This window comes from Schistocerca americana, chromosome 10, assembly GCF_021461395.2.
Source record: "Schistocerca americana isolate TAMUIC-IGC-003095 chromosome 10, iqSchAmer2.1, whole genome shotgun sequence".
In the NCBI taxonomy this organism is placed as follows: domain Eukaryota; kingdom Metazoa; phylum Arthropoda; class Insecta; order Orthoptera; family Acrididae; genus Schistocerca; species Schistocerca americana.
In genome coordinates this window covers 152419207-152441181 of record NC_060128.1, presented here as the reverse complement: position 1 = coordinate 152441181, position 21975 = coordinate 152419207, and the positions used below count along the sequence as shown (strand labels likewise).

Here is a 21975-nt window from a genome sequence, read left to right as displayed (position 1 = left end):
TTCAGTGTAGTGCTGTGATATGTCTACAGACATGAATGGAATACTATTTTTTACATTCATGGCTACTCCCCCAGTTCTCAAAGAACTCCTTAAAAACAGCCAGATAATCTGTATCCTGGTAAAGAAAGCCTCTGAACTGTCATATTATTTAAGTGGTGCTCCAGTATACCAAAAATTTCAGTCACCATCTATAAGCAGTTTGTTGTATGTTTTATGTTAGCCAGAGACCTAGAAACGACGGAGAAGCTCCATCTCCGCTGCAGCCACAGTGATCCACAATCCCACGATGACTACCACACTCCACTTCACCCCTCTGCTGCCCCACATCAAATCCAAGGTTATTGTGGACCCCCCCAGGGAACGTCTCACACCAGATGAGTGTAACCCCTATTTTTTTGTGGTAGAGTAATGATGGTGTACGCATATGTGGAGAACTTGTTTGCACAGAAGTTGTTGACATAATGTAGCTAAGGGAGAATAAGGGGAACCAGCCCGCATTCGCCGAGGCAGATGGAAAACTGCCTAAAAACCATCCACAGACTGGCCGGCTCAGCGGACCTCGAAACAAGTCCGCTGGGCAGTTTCATGCTGGGGACCAGGCGCTCCTTCTCGCTCTGGAAAGCCATGCATTAGACTGCTCGGCTTTATCTATAATGCCTCTTATATTTTGATGAAATATGCTAATTCCGTCACTACTTGGATACCTGGTATCCTTTGAAGGAATCTTCCGAGTGGTAGAGGTGATCTTGGGGATCATGAGCAACAAAGAAAAACATTTTATTAAAAGAATTTATGTTAGGTTGGTGCATAAGTTTGTAACACTTTTCCATATGTAATAAGCACAACAGCAAATAATAGCGTCTTTAGTCATCAGCGATATATTCTCCTTTTTTGTAGGAAAAGACAGATTGCTACTCACCACAAAGATAATGCAGATAGGCACAGTTAAAATATACTTACACATAAGCTTTCAGCCCCAGCCTTTATCAGAAAAAGAGAAACACACACCATTCATTCACACAGAAAGCATACCTCACACACACATGTTTGTCAACTCTGGCGTCTTGGGCCAGTATTCTGATATACTGTTGATATTGCTACCTGGAGTTTCCATTGTTTGATATATTCTCCTCACTATTTACAACAATCTAGCAACATTAGAGTAACTTTTTGATTCTGCAACGGTAGAAATCACTTTTTCTTGCTTTTTTTATTTTTTTTGTTGAAAAACTCATTGAGACATGCTCGGAGCGCATTTACATCTGGAGAGGAAGATCCTGGAAGGTTGTCCCATAAACAATGGAAAAGGTGAAAATCTGAGGGTGAGAGATAAGATGAATAAGGTGGGTGTGGAATGACTTCCCAATGTAAGTCCTACATAGTGTTTTCTGTCAGCCAAGCAGAAAGCAGACAGGTGTTATCACAGAGTAGCATCACTTCACCCAGTCTTTCTGGTTTTTGTTCTTGGACTGCATGTGCTAAATGTCTCAGTTGTTGACAATAAATGTCAGCAATGATGATTACACCTCAGGGAAGCAATTTGTGGTACACCATACTTCGCTGTCCCATCAGATGCATTATCTATTGTGGATGAGCAGAGGTATGTACGGGGAGTTGCTGATTTATTTGGGCTCAACCATTCCCTTCTTTCCTGTATGTTAACAAAACAACATTATTTCTCTTCACCAATTATGATACAGGATAAGAACAATTCATGTTGTTTATGACCCAAATGATGACGAGCAAGCAGACATGCATAAAAAGCCACCTGCCGATTTTTGCGAGTTCAGCTTAGATCATGCAGTACCCATATACTGGATTTTTGAACCTTCTCCATTGCATTCAACTGTCACATAATGGTGGCATGAGCACAGTTCATCACATTTGCCAATTCTCCAATACAATGATGTTGATCATTGTGGATTAATGTGTTTAAACAACCTTCAGCAAACCCCAAAGGTCTTCCTGAATGTGGAAAGTCACTAAAGTCAAAATCATCACCCTTAAAACGAGAAAACCATTTAACCATTTTCTTGGCATGCTCTGTCCAGTGGCTTTATCCCCATACATGGCACAAATGTTTCTGGCTGCCTCCACTGCTGTCACTTCTCTATTGAACTCAAACAGAAGAATATGTCAGAACTATTAATCAAATTGCATGCATATGGAGTATCGTCTCCGTTGTATAACTGGATTCATGATTTCCTCTCAGGGAGGTCAGAGTTCGTAGTGATAGACGGTAAATCATCAAGTAGAATGAAGTGATATCTGGCATTCTGCATGGTAGTGTCATGTGCCCTCTGTTGTTTCTGATTTACATAAATAATCTAGGTAATAATCTGAGCAGCCCCCTTAGATTGTTTGCCGATGATGCTGTAATTTACCGTCTAGTAAAATCATCAGATGATCAATTCCAATTACAAAATGATCTAGAGAGAATTTCTCTATGGTGCAAAAAATGGCAGTTGGCACTAAACAAAGAAAAGTGCAAGGCCATCCACATGGGTACTAAAAGAAATCCGACAAATTTTGTGTTTACGATAAATTGCACATATCTAAGGCCTGTCAATTCGACTAAATACCTAGGAGTTACCATTCCAAGCATCTTAAATTGAAAAGACCACATAGATAATATTGTGGGGAAGGCGAAACAAAGACTTTGTTGGCAGAACACTTAGAAGATGCGACAAACCCACTAAAGAGACAGCCTACATTACACTTGTCCATCCTCTGCTGGATTACTGCTGCGCGGTATGAGATCCTTACCAGGTAGGACTGACGGAGGACACTGAAAAAGTGCAAATAAGGGCAGCTCGTTTTGTGTTATCGCGCAATAGGGGTGAGAGTGTCACTGATATGATACGTGAGTTGGGTTGCAATTCACTGAAACAAAGGCAGTTTTCTTCACAGCGATATCTATTTACGAAATTTCAATCACCAACTTTCTCTTCCAAATGCGAAAATATTACGTTGACGCCCACCTACATAGGGAGGAATGATCATCATAATAAAATAAGAGGAATCAGAGCTAAAACGGAGAGAATTAGGTGTTCCTTTTTCCCATGCGCCACTTGAGAGTGGAATGGTAGAGAAGTAGTATGAAAATGGTTCGACAAACCCTCTGCCAGGCACTTAAGTGTGAATTGCAGAGTAACCATGTAGATGTAGATGTAGAACATTCCTATTTCTCCAATTGGGACTCCATTTTCTAGTGTTCACAGACCCACTCACTGTCACCAAATGACAAAATGACAATATGGAAACTCATATAAACAACAATTGATAAATAAATAAACCTGTAGCTACCAGAATACTAACATGCATAACAAAAGCACTACAAACTTACACCTCAACATAATGTGTTTACACATAAATTTCAAAATTTCTGAGCTAACTTTTGGAGACTAAAATATTATGAAATGTAAGAGTCTCAAAAATTGCATGAAATTTGCAATGAAATTCATCAGTGCTGCATTCTCACTGTTTATTAAACCACGTGATACATTATTTTAATATACTCGTACAACATGATACATTAATATTTTTCATTTACAGTTATTTTTTACATCTATATTTATGACCTGCATATAATTTGCAGCCTGTTACAATTAGAAGAGTTAATTCTGAGAGCGGTACAGGGACCAGGGTAAGCAAGCTCTCCCTATTGACGCCCAGCACATAGGCTGTTGAGGGGGAGGGGTAGTGCGGAGGAAACAAACTACACTGATGTCGCACAGTGCTGCCAACATAGTTGCATCTACATATAGTTTGTGCTCCAAGCAGTGCTAATGGTGCCATTTATTGGCCACTGCCATAACACCTGTCAACTGCTGTATACTGCGCATCTACAAAAGGAAAAATGGGGACGGAAGTGTAATAAAAGTTTACAGGATTTGTGAAATTGAAGTAGGTAGTTTCATGTTGAATGATGGTACTTGTGGCTACTAATTCCTTATCAGTTATCATAGACTGTTTGGAATTAAAAAGAACCAGTGGCAAAGAATGCATTGTGCCAATAAAAAGAGAATGAGTAACAACTAGGGTTGCCATATGCCACGGATTTCACGGACAGTCCACGATTTTAGGGTAAATGAAAACGTCCGGGCCGAAAAGGCAAATGTCCGCGATATTTGCTGGATTTGAAGTCAACTTCCGGTAATTTCAAAAATTGCTGTCAAAGAAGCATCAATATGTTATCTCTTTGCCTTTGCATTATATAAAATCCAAACAGAACAGAACAGCTTTCGAGATATGGAAACAATGGGCAGTCAGGCTCAGGCGTACAGTACATCCTCTTTGATTTGCGAGATTGTGAGTTGTCGATACAGTGGGCGGTCAGTCATCTCTGGCAATGAAGAGTATTATCCTCTTTGATTAGCTTGTTGAATGTTCGCATGGTTTGTTGTGCTTGCAATTTCGTTGTGTTATATTGTATTAAATAGTTGTTATTATTTGCCTGGTTGTTTAATAAAGTCGGCTAGACGGAAGGTTAAGTCGGCTAGACGGAAGGTTAAGTACAGGGAGGAATATACTGGACAGTATAAAGTGAGGAAGAACTGAGTACGAAGCTCAAATGATGACAATAGAACTTCGTGTACTGAATAATGTAATGCATATTCTTATTTTTTGTAATAAATACTTTCTTAATGAAACAGTCCATTAAATGCACATTTCCCTTAGCTTATGGGCATGAGGACTCCTTATTCCTCTTATTTCCTTCGATCGGCTACGGTGACTGTAAGTTTCGTCCTGGTTTTGGATTCCGAGATTATGGCAACCCTAGTAACAACATTTTGAACATTTATTCATATATACTGTATGTATATAGACAGTTTACCTTCTTTTTAGCAGTGGATGAACTTTGTATGTTTTCTATCAGAAGTGTGGGCTACACTGGTGTGCAAAAGTCATGGGACAGCGATCTGCACATGTACCGATGGCAATAGCATCGCGTATGCAAGGTACAAAGGGCATTGCTTTGGCGGAGCTGTCATTTGTGCTCAGGTGATTGATATAGAAGGTCTATAAAACGATTATACCAGCAGGAGGATAGATGCATGGGCGATTCCATTTCAGAAATTGTCAGGGAATTCAGTATTCCGAGATCCACAGTGTCAAGAGCGTGCCGAGAATACGAAATCTGAGGCATTACTTTTCACCACGTACAACGCAGTGGCCGACGACCTTCACTTAACGACCGGGACTGGCGTTTGCTAAGAGGTTTCAGAGCTGATAGACAAGCAGCACTACATGGAATAACCACAGAAATGAATGAGGGATGTACGATGAAAGTATCAGTTACGACAGTGCAGTATTGATCACGTGCCTTTGGTAACAGCAGGACATTGTCCACAGCGCCTCTCCTGGGCTTGTGGCCACATCAGTTGGACCATAGGCCAAGCAAGGAACCAGTATAGCAGTGAGCTGACAGTGTATGCAGCCCTCAACACTGGACTCATACTGGCTCTGTTTCCAAGCTCCAATGCGCAGTGGACTGACTGTTGCTCCAGAAAAGCGGGGTGAAGGGGCTTGTGACCACATCAGTTGGACCATAGGTCACTGGAAAACTGTGGCCTGGGCAGATCCCAAGAAGCCATGGACCCACGTTGTCAACAAGGCATTGTGCAAGCTGGCAGTTGCTCCACAATACAGGGTGATTCAAAAAGAATACCACAACTTTAGGAATTTAAAACTCTGCAACGACAAAAGGCAGAGCTAAGCACTATCTGTCGGCGAATTAAGGGAGCTATAAAGTTTCATTTAGTTGTACATTTGTTCGCTTGAGGCGCTGTTGACTAGGCGTCAGCGTCAGTTGATGCTAAGATGGCGACCGCTCAACAGAAAGCTTTTTGTGTTATTGAGTACGGCAGACGTGAATCGACGACAGTTGTTCAGCGTGCATTTCGAACGAAGTATGGTGTTAAACCTCCTGATAGGTGGTGTATTAAACGTTGGTATAAACAGTTTACAGAGAATGGGTGTTTGTGCAAAGGGAAAAGTTCTGGACGGCCGAGAACGAGTGATGAAAATGTAGCACGCATCCAGCAAGCATTTGTTCGCAGCCCAGGAAAATCGACTTGCAGAGCTAGCTCGAACAAGAAGCACAACAATTCATATTTCAGCAGGATGGAGCGCCACCACATTGGCACTTATCTGTCCGTAACTACCTGAACGTCAACTACCCGAGGCGATGGATCGGCCGCCAGGCAGCCCGTGACAGAGCACTTCATCACTGGCCTCCAAGAAGCCCTGATCTTACCCCCTGTGATTTTTTCTTATGGGGGGTATGTTAAGGATATGGTGTTTCGGCCACCTCTCCCAGCCACCATTGATGATTTGAAACGAGAAATAACAGCAGCTATCCAAACTGTTACGCCTGATATGCTACAGAGAGTGTGGAACGAGTTGGAGTATCGGGTTGATATTGATCGTGTGTCTGGAGGGGGCCATATTGAACATCTCTGAACTTGTTTTTGAGTGAAAAAAAAACCTTTTTAAATACTCTTTGTAATGATGTATAACATAAGGTTATATTATGTTTCTTTCATTAAATACACATTTTTAAAGTTGTGGTATTCTTTTTGAATCACCCTGTACTGTGGCTGTGTTATCGTAAAATACATTGAGTCCTGGTTATGTTCTGCTAGTTGGAGTACAATTGAAGCCATTCATGGAATTCATGTTCCCAAACAATGATGCGATTTTTATGGACGACAATTCACCATGTCACTGGGCCACAATTGTTTGCGATTGGTTTGAAGAACATTCTGGATAATTCGAGAGAATGTTTTGGCCACCCAAATCGCCTGAAATGAATTCTGTCGAATATTTGCGGGACACAATCGAAAGGTCAGTTCGTGCACAATCCTGCACTGGCAACACTTTCGCGATTCTGGACGGCTATAGAGACAATATGACTCAAGATTTCTGCAGGCCAACAACTTGTTGAGTTCACGCCACGTAGGGCTACTGCACTACGCTAGTCAAAAGGAGGACCAACACGATGTTATGATGCATCCTACGACGTTTGTCATGTCAGTGTACGCTACAATACTTTTTTTAAGCATTGGAGGGACGTTGTATGTATTCCATTTGAAGTGTGGATTATAGTATCGAACTATCTCCAGGCCGGCCGTAGTGGCCGAGTGGTTCTAGGCGCTTCAGTCCAGAACAGTGCTGTTGCTACGGTTGCAGGTTTGAATCCTGCCTCGGGCATGGATGTGTGTGATGTCCTTAGGTTAGTTAGGTTTAAGAAGTTCAAAGTCTAGGGGACTGATGACCCCAGATGTTAAGTCCCATAGTTCTTAGAGCCATTCGAACCATTTTTCTGAAAACAAACTCCTAATCTGGAAAAAATTGGTTTTCAATGGTCAGTTATTTTGCTTGAAGTTATCATCCTCATTGCTTTCTTTTGTAATAAAAGTACACTGTTGCAGCCTGCAGAATGGCCCCACAGTAACAGCCCATAGCTGATGTGACCGTGGAACATTGCACAGTATACTGTTAATAGGTACTGGTGTAGCATGACACATGAGAGTTTGGTCGAATGTATTTTTATGTAGTGGATGTAGGAGATGGACAGAGACAGGGGAGAAAAGGAGATTAGGAACTAATCCAATTCCTAAGCATATACTATCGGAGATATGTGATTAGGAACATTTACAGGTTTTATTCTTTTAAAATATCAAATCTCCGAAAATTCTTCACGGCTTGCTTTGAAATATTGAAACAATATTGCATTTGAATACTCACGTGTTTTTGTATACCTACTGTAACGCCATCTGGTAGATATGTAATAGATATGTAATAAAACTAAAAAGACAGTAAACGAGACAACTAAAGTGACAGTAAACGGTAGCAAATTACGGAGCTGGAACTTTAATAACTCAAGACCCACAGTTTTTCGATAATCTTAATGGTACCGTAAGGCAACGACTGACTGAAACAGAGGAAGGAATCCACTACAATACGAATGGATATCTTTGAGATAAGAAATGGTGACTACAGCAGAGGATGTGAATGGGAAAAAGGTACATTAGAAATCGTTGGATAAAACGTTATATATTAAATTCAATTGACAGCTGGGGAAAAAATAAAAATGCAGCAAATGAAATAGGCCATGGGGAATAGAAATGTCTAAAAATGACGTTGACAGAGAGTCCAAAATCATAACGCGATCTTGCACTTTGAAAACATAGGAGAATGAAAATGAGAAAGAAGAAAGAAAAACTTTGTTCAAAGGAGAAGCAACTATCACGAACTCATTTGGCAAGCCAGAACTAAACAAATAAGAGATGTCTAGAAAGTGGAAGGAATATGTAGAGAGGAGAGGGGGCGGGGCTACACCAATTAACATGCGCACAATGTTAGATTCCTGTGAAATGTCTGAACACGCAAGGCACTACTGATCCTACCACTTAGCTAAGTAGACAGACTGAAGAACTGCAAAACTGTATGTAACATTTGCATGTTTAGAGAAAGGTTTTAACAATCTTAATTGAAAAACATTCTTTGAAGTTCTGGAGGTATCAGCTATAAAACACAGAGACACAAGATTAACTACAACTTGTACAGAGTCAGCCGCAGTGGCCGAGCAGCTCTAGGCGCTCAGTCTGGAACCGCGCTGTTGCTACGGTCGCAGGTTCGAATCCTCCCACGGGCATGGATGTGCGTGCTGTCCTTAGGTTAGTTAGGTTTAAGTAGTTCTATGTCTAGGGGACTGATGACCTCAGATATTAAGTCCCATAGTGCTTACAGCCATTTGAACTATGCGGGCTCTCAAAAAACAATAACTACGCACACTCCGACTCAGAGTTGCAATATTAAAAGTTTCGGCTGGTTTCATTGTCTAGGGGGTGGGATACGTAGTTGCTGCATTACGAGCCAAATACTGCTGAGTCAACAGTATACAATATGAATAGACACATGAATCGAATGGCCAAAGTTCCTATCACTCGGCAATTGCGAATTTTGAACGTAACATAGACGTTTACAAACGAAAGATTGCAATTAAATAAAACCTGCAAATACTATATTAACGACTTTAAATGATGAGTACGATAATAGAAGTACTTTTGAGAACGCGGTATATTTCTGCAAAACTCTTATTGGCGTCGATGGCCCAGCATTTAAACAAAATACAAGTTGAATCACGGGGAAACAATAGATTCCTACTGCACGTAATTAGTCATGAACAACAACATTCCTCGCGAGATATTCACTTCTAAACGCTTACCACGTCTTCACTGCAGAAGCTACGGAAATCTCACAGGTACACAAGTCGCCACTACGAAATGTTTCTATCTCCCTCGACCACACGCAAAGCTAGAGCGCTCACGCCATGGCTTCATGCCAACGCACAGTCACACAAACATAATGAAACATATTCGAAATACTGGATTTACATTTAAATACCTTGAAATTAAATAAATATTCCTACGGCTGGACCATAAACACGCTCTAACACACATTATTAAATACATAAACAAATTAAATAAACATGTATCAAAGGAATAACAACAAAAGGTTGGTGCTTTCTAAACACAGTAAATATTTAACCAGTTTCTTCATGAATAGTATATATCGGATATAAACAAAGACATATATGAATAAATACAATTATAAGCATGCTGCTACTGTTTTATCGTGTAACTGTGGAGTACTTACGGCCTGACTCGATCGATAGTTGGTTCAAATGGCCCTGAGCACTATGGGACCCAACATCTTAGGTCATCAGTCCCCTAGAACTTAGAACTACTTAAACCTAATTAACCTAAGGACATCACACACATCCATGCCCGAGGCAGGATTCGAACCTGCGACCGTAGCAGTCCCGCGGTTCCGGACTGGAGCGCCCAGAACCGCACGGCCACCGCGGCCGGCCGATCGATAGTAATTGGCCACTTTGACCTCCAATAACTCATGTACTATTCAAGTTACATGCCCGTAATTCATACCAATTTAGGTTTACACTAATAGCTTTCTAAAGAGACGGCGATTCACAAAATGGGATGAAGCGTTTATATTTTGGAAATTCGTTGCTGGGTGTTACTTATATAATTTACAGTCAGATACTAAACTTTAAACTAGTAAAGATATTGAAAACCTGATTGCACCATCAGAATTGTCCTGCAAATAATAGTACATCTACATCTACATGTACATTTATACTCTGCAAGCCACCCAACGGTGTGTGGCGGAGGGCACTTTACGTGCCACGGTCAAATGGTTCAAATGGTTCTGAGCACTACGGGACTTAACATCTATGGTCATCAGTCCCCTAGAACTTAGAACTACCTAAACCTAACTAACCTAAGGACAGCACACAACACCCAGTCATCACGAGGCAGAGAAAATCCCTGACCCCGCCGGGAATCGAACCTGGGAGTGCCACGGTCATTACCTCCCTTTTCTGTTCCAGTCGCGTATGGTTCGCGGGAAGAACGACTATCTGAAAGCCTCCGTACGCGCTCGAATCTCTCTAATTTTACATTCGTGATCTCCTCGGGAGGTATAAGTAGGGGGAAGCAATATATTCGATACCTCATCCAGAAACGCACCCTCTCGAAACCTGGCGAGCAAACTACACTGCGATGCAGAGCGCCTCTCTTGCAGAGTCGGCCACTTGAGTTTGCTAAACATCTCCGTAACGCTATCACGGTTACCAAATAACCCTGTGACGAAACGCGCCGCTCTTCTTTGGATCTTCTCTATCTCCTCCGTCCACCCGATCTGGTACGGATCCCACCCTGATGAGCAATACTCAAGTATAAGTCGCACGAGTGTTTTGTAAGCCACCTCCTTTGTTGATGGACTACATTTTCTAAGGACTCTCCCAATGAATCTCAACCTCGCACCCGCCTTACCAACAATTAATTTTATATGATCATTCCACTTCAATTCGTTCCGCACGCATACTCCCAGATATTTTACAGAAGTAACTGCTACCAGTGTTTGTTCCGCAATCATATAATCATACAATAAAGGATCCTTCTTTCTATGTATTCGCAATACATTACATTTGTCTATGTTAAGGGTCAGTTGCCACTCCCTGCACCAAGTGCCTATCCGTTGCAGATCTTCCTGCATTTCGCTGCAATTTTCTAATGCTGCAACTTCTCTGTATACTACAGCATCATCCGCGAAAAGCCGCATGGAACTTCCGACATTATCTACTAGGTCATTTATATATATTGTGAAAAGCAATGGTCCCATAACACTCCCCTGTGTCACGCCAGAGGTTACTTTAACGTCTGTAGGCGTCTCCCCATTGAGAACAACATTCTGTGTTCTGTTTGCTAAAAACTCTTCAATCCAGCCACACAGCTGGTCTAATATTCCGTAGGCTCTTACTTTGTTTATCAGGCGACAGTGCGGAACTGTATCGAACGCCTTCCGGAAGTCAAGGAAAATAGCATCTTCAAATTTTGTGGTCCTGTCCTCCTCAGTTGCGCGTAATACTACGGTATATTGATAAATTTCACCTATGGACCGTCTGACAGTGTTTTATTCAGTTGCTGTCAGACGGTCCATAAGTGAAATTTATCAATATACCGTAGTAAAATAGCATCTACCTGGCAGCCTGTATCTAATATTTTCTGGGTCTCATGAACAAATAAAGCGAGTTGGGTCTCACACGATCGCTGTTTCCGGAACCCATGTTGATTCCTACAGAGTAGATTCTGGGTTTCCACAAGCGACATGATACGCGAGCAAAAAACATGTTCTAAAATTCTACAACAGATCGACGTCAGAGATATAGGTCTATAGTTTTGCGCATCTGCTCGACGATCCTTCTTGAAGACTGGGACTACCTGTGCTCTTTTCGAATCATTTGGAACCTTCCGTTCCTCTAGAGACTTGCGGTACACGGCTGTTACAAGGGGGGCAAGTTCTTTCGCGTACTCTGTGTAGAATCGAATTGGTATCCCGTCAGGTCCAGTGGACTTTCCTGTGTTGAGTGATTCCAGTTGCTTTTCTATTCCTTGGACACTTATTTCGATGTCAGCCATTTTTTCGTTTGTGCGAGGATTTAGAGAAGGAACTGCAGTGCGGTCTTCCTCTGTGAAACAGCTTTGGAAAAAGGTGTTTAGTATTTCAGCTTTACGCGTGCCATCCTCTGTTTCAATGCCATCATCATCCCGGAGTGTCTGGATATGCTGTTTCGACCCACTTACTGATTTAACGTAAGACCAGAACTTCCTAGGATTTTCTGTCAAGTCGGTAAATAGAATTTTACTTTCGAATTCACTGAACGCTTCACGCATAGCCCTCCTTACGCTAACTTTGACATCGTTTAGCTTCTGTTTGTCTCAGAGGTTTTGGCTGCGTTTACACTTTGAGTGAAGCTCTCTTTGCTTTCGCAGTAGTTTCCTAACTTTGTTGTTGAAACACGGTGGATTCTTCCCGTCCCTCACAGTTTTACTCTGCACGTACCTGTCTAAAACGCATTTTACGATTGCCTTGAACTTTTTCCATAAACACTCAACATTGTCAGTGTCGGAACAGAAATTTTCGTTTTGATCTGTTAGGTAGTCTGAAATCTGCCTTCTATTACTCTTGCTAAACAGATAAACCTTTCTCCCTTTTTTTTTATATTCCTATTAACTTCCATATTCAGGGATGCTGCAACGGCCTTGTGATCACTGATTCCCTGTTCTGCACTTACAGAGTCGAAAAGTTCGGGTCTGTTTGTTATCAGTAGGTCCAAGATATACCATCTGACTTTCGGAAAAGCATCATCCACACAATTCCGAAGACGGCAAGAGCTGACAAGTGCGAGAATTATCGCACAATCAGCTTAACAGCTCATGCATCGAAGCTGCTTACAAGAATAATATACAGAAGAATGGAAAAGAAAATTGAGAATGCGCTAGGTGACGATCAGTTTGGCTTTAGGAAAAGTTAAGGGACGAGAGAGGCAATTCTGACGTTACGGCTAATAATGGAAGCAAGGCTAAAGAAAAATCAAGACACTTTCATAGGATTCGTCGACCTGGAAAAAGCGTTCGACAATATAAAATGGTGCAAGCTGTTCGAGATTCTGAAAAAAGTAGGGGTAAGCTATAGGGAGAGACGGGTCATATACAATATGTACAACCAAGAGGGAATAATAAGAGTGGACGATCAAGAACGAAGTGCTCGTATTAAGAAGGGTGTAAGACAAGGCTGTAGCCTTTCGCCCCTACTCTTCAACCTGTACATCGAGGAAGCAATGATGGAAATAAAAGAAAGGTTCAGGAGTGGAATTAAAATACGAGGTGAAAGGATATCAACGATACGATTCGCTGATGACATTGCTATCCTGAGTGAAAGTGAAGAAGAATTAAATGATCTGCTGAACGGAATGAACAGTCTAATGAGTACATAGTATGGTTTTAGAGTAAATTGGAGAAAGACGAAGGTAATGAGAAGTAGTAGAAATGAGAACAGCGAGAAACTTAACATCAGGATTGATGGTCACGAAGTCAATGAAGTTAAGGAATTGTGCTACCTAGGCAGTAAAATAACCAATGACGGACGGAGCAAGGAGGACATCAAAAGCAGACTCGCTATGGCAAAAAAAGGCATTTCTGGCCAAGAGAAGTCTACTAATATCAAATACCGGCCATAATTTGAGGAAGAAATTTCTGAGGATGTACCTCTGGAGTACAGCATTGTATGGTAGTGAAACATGGACTGTGGGAAAACCGGAGCAGAAGAGAATCGAAGCATTTGAGATGTGGTGCTATAGACGAATGTTGAAAATTAGGTGGACTGATAAGGTAAGGAACGAGGAGGTTCTACGCAGAATCGGAGAGGAAAGGAATATGTGGAAAACACTGATAAGGGGAAGGGACAGGATGATAGGACATCTGCTAAGACATGAGGGAATGACTTCCATGGTACTAGAGGGAGCTGTAGAGGGCAAAAACTGTAGAGGAAGACAGAGATTGGAATACGTCAAGCAAATAATTGAGGACATAGGTTCCAAGTGCTACTCTGAGATGAAGAAGTTAGCACAGGAAAGGAATTCGTGGCGGGCCGCGTCAAACCAGTCAGTAGACTGATGACCAAAAAAAAGATGTTATCTCCACGAGTCGGTTCTCTGTTTAATTGCTCGAGGTAATTTTCGTATAGTGCACTCAGTATAATGTCACTCGATGCTCTGTCCCTACCACCCGTCCTAAACATTTGAGTGTCCCAGTCTATATCTGGTAAATTGAAACCTCCACCTAAGACTATAACATGCTGAGAAAATTTATGTGAAATGTATTCCAAATTTTCTCTCAGTTGTTCTGCCACTAATGCTGCTGAGTCGGGAGGTCGGTAAAAGGAGCCAACTATTAACCTAGTTCGGTTGTTTAGTGTAACCTCCACCCATAATAATTCACAGGAACTATCCACTTCTACTTCACTACAGGATAAACTACTACTAACAGCGGCAAACCCGCCACCACCAGTTGCATGCAATCTATCCTTTCCAAACACCGTCTGTGTCTTTGTAAAAATTTCGGCAGAATTTATCTCTGGCTTCAGCCAGCTTTCTGTACCGATAACGATTAATGTACATGTTCCTTTTTGAAGTATCATGATTCATCTGGCTACTATTAATTTCTATAGGAACTGTGAAATGTCTGCCATTAAGGTTTGACAAAGTCCGCCATCTTTGGCACTGCCGGAATAGACATGTCCTTCGTCGACACAAAGCACCGTCCTCGTCACAGCGGAATTCCCAGCCTTACGGCTGGACTATGCGCTGGGACTACCCCTGTCGTGGTCGCCACCACGTGTTTGCTGCCGAGCCCCGGCTTTGACGAGCGTCTTGTGCGGCCGCCCCAACTCCGAACATACACTCCTGGAAATGGAAAAAAGAACACATTGACACCGGTGTGTCAGACCCACCATACTTGCTCCGGACACTGCGAGAGGGCTGTACAAGCAATGATCACACGCACGGCACAGCGGACACACCAGGAACCGCGGTGTTGGCCGTCGAATGGCGCTAGCTGCGCAGCATTTGTGCACCGCCTCCGTCAGTGTCAGCCAGTTTGCCGTGGCGTACGGAGCTCCATCGCAGTCTTTAACACTGGTAGCATGCCGCGACAGCGTGGACGTGAACCGTATGTGCAGTTGACGGACTTTGAGCGAGGGCGTATAGTGGGCATGCGGGAGGCCGGGTGGACGTACCGCCGAATTGCTCAACACGTGGGGCGTGAGGTCTCCACAGTACATCGATGTTGTCGCCAGTGGTCGGCGGAAGGTGCACGTGCCCGTCGACCTGGGACCGGACCGCAGCGACGCACGGATGCACGCCAAGACCGTAGGATCCTACGCAGTGCCGTAGGGGACCGCACCGCCACTTCCCAGCAAATTAGGGACACTGTTGCTCCTGGCGTATCGGCGAGGACCATTCGCAACCGTCTCCATGAAGCTGGGCTACGGTCCCGCACACCGTTAGGCCGTCTTCCGCTCACGCCCCAACATTGTGCAGCCCGCCTCCAGTGGTGTCGCGACAGGCGTGAATGGAGGGACGAATGGAGACGTGTCGTCTTCAGCGATGACAATCGCTTCTGCCTTGGTGCCAATGATGGTCGTATGCGTGTTTGGCGCCGTGCAGGTGAGCGCCACAATCAGGACTGCATACGACCGAGTCACACAGGGCCAACACCCGGCATCATGGTGTGGGGAGCGATCTCCTACACTGGCCGTACACCACTGGTGATCGTCGAGGGGACACTGAATAGTGCACGGTACATCCAAACCGTCATCGAACCCATCGTTCTACCATTCCTAGACCGGCAAGGGAACTTGCTGTTCCAACAGGACAATGCACGTCCGCATGTATCCCGTGCCACCCAACGTGCTCTAGAAGGTGTAAGTCAACTACCCTGGCCAGCAAGATCTCCGGATCTGTCCCCCATTGAGCATGTTTGGGACTGGATGAAGCGTCGTCTCACGCGGTCTGCACGTCCAGCACGAACGCTGGTCCAACTGAGGCGCCAGGTGGAAATGGCATGGCAAGCCGTTCCACAGGACTACATCCAGCATCTCTACGATCGTCTCCATGGGAGAATAGCAGCCTGCATTGCTGCGAAAGGTGGATATACACTGTACTAGTGCCGACATTGTGCATGCTCTGTTGCCTGTGTCTATGTGCCTGTGGTTCTGTCAGTGTGATCATGTGATGTATCTGACCCCAGGAATGTGTCAATAAAGTTTCCCCTTCCTGGGACAATGAATTCACGGTGTTCTTATTTCAATTTCCAGGAGTGTATAACATTTCCAGGGCTTCACAACTCTCCCGTTGCCTCACCAGACATCACTTCTCCTATTATGGAGCAAATTTGCAACTATATAGTCTGCACAACACAATTTATTTTCGTGTTATATCCCCCACGCGGGCCGCTCTGGACGAGCGGTTCTAGGCGCTTCAGTCCAGAACTGTGCTGCTGCTACGGTCGCAAGTTGGAATCCTGCCTCAGGCATGGATGCGTGTGGCGTCCTCAGGTTAGTTAGGTTTAAGTAGTTCTAAGTCTAGGGTATAAGAGTTGAGGGGCATGAAAGGGAAGCAGTGGTTGGGAAGGGAATGAGACAGGGTTGTAGCCTTTCCCCGATGTTATTCATTCTGTATATTGAGCAAGCAGTGAAGGAAACAAAAGAAAAATTCGGGGTAGGTATTAAAATCCATGGAGAAGAAATAAAAACTTTGAGGTTTGCCGATGACATTGTAATTCTGTCAGAGACAGCAAAGGACTTGGAAGAGCATTTGAACGGAATGGACAGTTTCTTGAAAGGAGGATATAAGATGAACATCAACAAAAGCAAAACGAGGATAATGGAATGTAGTCGAATTAAGTCGGGTGATGCTGCGGGAATTAGATTAGGAAATGAGACACTTAAAGTAGTAAAGGAGTTTTGCTATTTGGGGAGCAAAATAACTGATGATGGTCAAAGTAGAGAGGATGTAAAATGTAGACTGGCAATGGGAAGGAAAGTGTTTCTGAAGAAAAGAAATTTGTTAACACCGAGTATAGATTTAAGTGTCAGGAAGTCGTTTCTCAAAGTATTTGTTTGGAGTGTAGCCATGTATGGAAGTGAAACATGGACGATAAATAGTTTAGACAAGAAGAGAATAGAAGCTTTCGAAATGTGGTGCTACAGAAGAATGCTGAAAATTAGATGTGTAGATCACATAACTAATGAGGAGGTATTGAATAGAATTGGGGAGAAGAGGAGTTTGTGGCACAACTTGACCAGAAGAAGGGATCGGTTGGTAGGACATGTTCTGAGGCATCAAGGGATCACCAATTTAGTATTGGAGGGCAGCGTGGAGGGTAAAAATCGTAGAGGGAGACCAAGAGATGAATATACCAAGCATTTCAGAAGGGTGTAGGTTGCAGTAGGTACTGGGAGATGAAGAAGCTTGCACAGGATAGAGTAGCATGGAGAGCTGCATCAAACCAGTCTCAGGACTGAGGACCACAACAACAACAACAAGTCTAGGGGACTGGTGACCCATAGTGCTCAGAGCCATTTGAACCATTTGAACATCCTCCAGAGTAGCACAAAAAACAGCTTTGTTAGAGATCATCTGACACTGAGAGCCACTGTTTCTCACCCCACCAGCGCTACACTACAACTGTAAGAATGTCAACTCAACTTCTGTGCTACACTACAACTTGACACTCCTGTATGCCTTACTAAGAGGGAACGAATAAACGAGTAGGAAGTGACTGCAGTGCTACTGTTCTCAGACGCATCTTACTCGCGAAACTGCAGTGGTAAGGAAGCAACCAGTATAGCAGTGAGCTGACAGTGTATGCAACCCTCAACACTGAACTCATACTCGCTCCGTTTCTGAGCTCTGAAGCGCGATGGACTCACTGTTGCTCCAGAAGATCGGCGTGAAGGGCACGGTGCAGGGGAAGAGGCCGGCGACGCGGTGCGCCAGCAGGCTCTGCACCTCGGGCAGCAGCACGGTGAGCTCGAGAGCGAGGAACTTGTGCGTGGCGCGCACCCCGCCCAGCGCCTCGGACAGCACGTGCGCCGCCATGTTGGTGCCCCAGCCCGCCAGCAGCACCGACCCCACCTGCACCGGCACCAGGAACGGCTGCGCCGCGTCCAGCAGCTTCTGCTCAACACCGAGGGACACTCTGTTATGGTTCTGAAAGCCACATTAGAGGAGGAATACAAGTTCATCGGGTGTACGGAAAAGAGTGGTCAGAGCTCTATAGTAATGGCATACCCTCATGTACAACCATAAAGTGCAGTCTGTGATACACCACTGGCCATTGAAACTGCAACACCATGAAAGCCATGCGCAACATACCTTAAACTGGCTTGATGTCTGCTACATTGAGGTGATAAAAGTAATGGGATACTTCCTAATATCGTGCCACGCCTCATTTTGCCCAGGGTAGTTCAGCAACTCGACATGACATGGAGTACAGAAATAGTTGGAAGTCCCCTGCAGAAATGTGGGGTGTTCAAAAAGTCTTTCTGCAGTGCCAAATGATTGTTAGCCGCGCATGCCGTATGCGTATGCCATATACCAAAATGAAACTCAGTGAAATACGAGGGCCGTTCAGAAAGTAACCACCGGTTGATTTAAAAAAATACACCAAGTTAAATAAAAATATTTTAATATATACATCTCACAACTACATCTTTGCGCTATTTTTCTACATAGTCTCCATAGCGATTGAGGCACTTATCGTATCTCTTCACAAGCTTTGAAATTCCTTCTGCATAAAAATCACCCGCTTGTACCTGGAGCCACCCTGTGACCGCATCTTTGAGCTCTTCGTCATCATCAAACCGCTGTGACCCGAGCCATTTCTTCAAATGCATGAAGAGGTGATAATCACTTGGCGCCAGGTCTGGGCTGTAAGGTGGATGGTTGATAACGTCCCACTTGAAGGACTCAAGAAGGGCCGTTGTTCTGCGAGCAGAGTGAGGACTGGCGTTATCGTGCAAGAAAACGATACCGGAAGTCAGCATACCACGGCGTTTGTTCTGTATAGCCCGTCGTAACTTTTTTATTGTTTCACAGTACACGTCTTGATTAATGGTCGTACCACGTTCCATGAATTCAACCAACAACACCCCTTTGGCATCCCAAAACACCGTTGCCATCAGTTTTCTGGCAGAAAAATCTTGCGAGGATTTTCTTAGTTTGGTAGGCGAATTTGAATGTGCCCACATCTTTGATTGTTCTTTTGTCTCAGGGTTCACGTACTTAATCCAGGTTTCGTCACCGGTCACGATTCTGTTTAACAATGGTTCTCCTTCGTCCTCATAACATGACAGAAAGTCTAATGCAGAGGCCATTCTTTGAGTTTTGTGGTGGTCGGTAAGAATTTTGGGCACCCATCGTGCACAGAACTTATGGTAACCCAATCTTGCTGTCACTATCTCGTACAAGAGAGTCTTAGAAATCTGTGGAAAACCAGTAGACAACTCCGACATTGAGAAACGTCGATTTTCACGAACTTTTGCATCAACTGTCTGAACGAGTTCGTCAGTCACCAATGATGGTCTACCACTCCTCTCTTCATCATGAACGTTTTCTCGTCCACTTTTAAATAAACGTACCCATTCACGGACAACTCCTTCACTCATAACTCTCGGTCCGTACACGGCACAAAGCTCACGATGAATAGCTGCTGCAGAATATCCTTTGGCTGTAAAAAACCTTATGACAGCACGCACTTCACATTTGGCGGGGTTTTCTATTGCAGCACACATTTCAAACTGCCACAAAAACTAAACTAGCGCAGGTACGACGTTCACTCGACCACGGCTTGATGCCGACTGACCTGTTGAGTGCGTGAACGCACAGATGGCGTCGCTACTCCCCCCACAACCCGCACTGTGACCAATCGGAGGTTACTTTCTGAACCGCCCTCGTACAAGTTACTAACTTACTGAATATTCATTTTCACTTACAAATTTTTACATTAAATGTTCAAAGTGTCCCCCCTGCTGTTGAATACACAATTCAATTGATCGAATCATGTTTCCAAACACAAGATGTAACATTTCTCCTGTAACAGAAGCAGTGAAAGTGGATATTGCAGTTTTCAATTCATCGATGGATTTTCGCCGGTTTTTCTAGACAGTTGCTTTCGCTGCACCCCAGAAGAAAAAATCAGGTGGTGTTAGGTCACGCGATCGTGGAGGCCAAAGTCCTTGTGAAATTATGCGATCACCAAAAACATCTGCAAGCAGTGACACTGAAACGCGAGGTGTATGCGCGGTTGCACCATCTTGTTGAAAATAATCGTTCAGTATTTCACTTAACACAAGTTCTCCTATGAATGGGTACGGAATATCGCTGTAGTATCGTTGTTTCGTTGAAAAATATGGGACCCACAATCCGTCGTCTAGAAATTGCAATCCAAATTCGTATTTTCACAGAACGAGTGGTTCCTCATGAATACACAATGGATTTGCAGTACTCCACATACGACAATTTTGCGAGTTCATGTGCCCGAATAAATGAAACCACACCTTATCAGTGAAAAACGTTTGATTAAGTATATCCCTTCCATTTTGTTGAACGAAATTTTTGAACCATTGACGAAAATGCAGTTTCGTGCCATGATCAGTATTTTTCAGTTCTTGCACGACTGTCACTTTGTATGGGAAAAGTACAAATTTTTGCCTTACAACTGAGTGGGCCGTTCCGACACTAACATCGATTTCCATGGCGAGTTTTCTTACTGACGTGTTCGGACTCATGGACATTTTATCGGAAATATCGAGTAGTTTATACTCAGACAAAACGCTAGGACGACTACTTCTCGGTGTAGCTGTCTTTGCACCCGTACTTCGAAATTTGTTAATCAAATCTCGCACAGTATCGAGATGTGGGAGTGTTGTCTCCGGAAAAACTGAATTAAATGTTTGACGAACTGAAACTATGTATTTACCGCTTGAAAACTTGTTCTACTAAAAACACGCGTTCTTCAATGGTTATCATTTTAACAGCGACAAAAACGAAACAAACGAACAAAGCAACTAAACTTAAACGTTTACGACAACACGTAACGACACACACCAACGATACTACTGACGCTGGCTGAGATAAACGAAACAGTGGAATATTGGGAGAGTCCACTTGAAGCCAGGCAGACGAACAAACATACGGCACACGCAGCTAACAATCATACGGCACTGCGGAGAGACTTTTTGAACACCCCGTATTGAACCATGCTGCCTCTATAGCTGTCCATAATTGGAAGTGTTTCTGGTGCAGGATTTTGAGCACAAACTGACCTCTCATTACGTCCCATAAATCTTCAGTGGGATTCACAACAGGCCATCTAGGTGCCCACATAATCGGCTCGAAATGTTTAGAATTTTCTTCAAATCTATCATAGACAACTGTCCCTTTGTGATAAGGTGTGTTGTCAGGCATAAAAATTCCACCATTGTTTGGGAACATCTCAGATGTCTGCAAATGGTCTCCAGGTAACCAAACACGAACATTTCCAGTTAATGACCGATTCAGTTGGACCATATGACCCAGTGCATTTCATGAAAACACAGCCCACACTGTTATGGGGGTGCCAACAGCTTGTGCAGTGCATTGTTGACAATATGGATCCACGGCTTCGTTGGGACTGCACCACACTAGATTCCTACCATCCACTCTCACCAACTGAAATTGGGGACTTTTCTGACCAAGCCACGGTTTTCTAGTCACCTAGGGTCCAACTGATATGCTCACAAGCGCAGAAGAGGCGCCGAGGTGATGTGGTGATAGCAAAGGCACTCGCATTTTGCCGGCACAGCCCATTAACGTCGAATTTCACCATACTTACATAACGGATATGTTCGTCGTATATTACACGTTGATTTCTGTGGGTATTTCACGCAGCGTTGCTTGTCTATTATCACTGACACTTCTAGGTAAACACCGCTGCTTACGGTTGTTAAGTGAAGGCCGTTGGCCATTGCTTTGTCCATGGTGACAGGTAACGCCTCATA

At 43.6% G+C, this 21975-nt stretch overlaps 1 protein-coding gene across 1 annotated transcript in view; it reads right to left on the bottom strand.

The window, feature by feature from the left end:
* LOC124552550 overlaps positions 1-21975 on the bottom strand; it is a 40508-nt gene that overhangs the window by 7772 nt on the left and 10761 nt on the right. The window contains exon 2 of the mRNA XM_047126868.1: positions 17866-18112. Coding sequence (XP_046982824.1) covers positions 17866-18112 — 247 coding nt within the window. The remainder of the gene's footprint in view (positions 1-17865; positions 18113-21975) is intronic.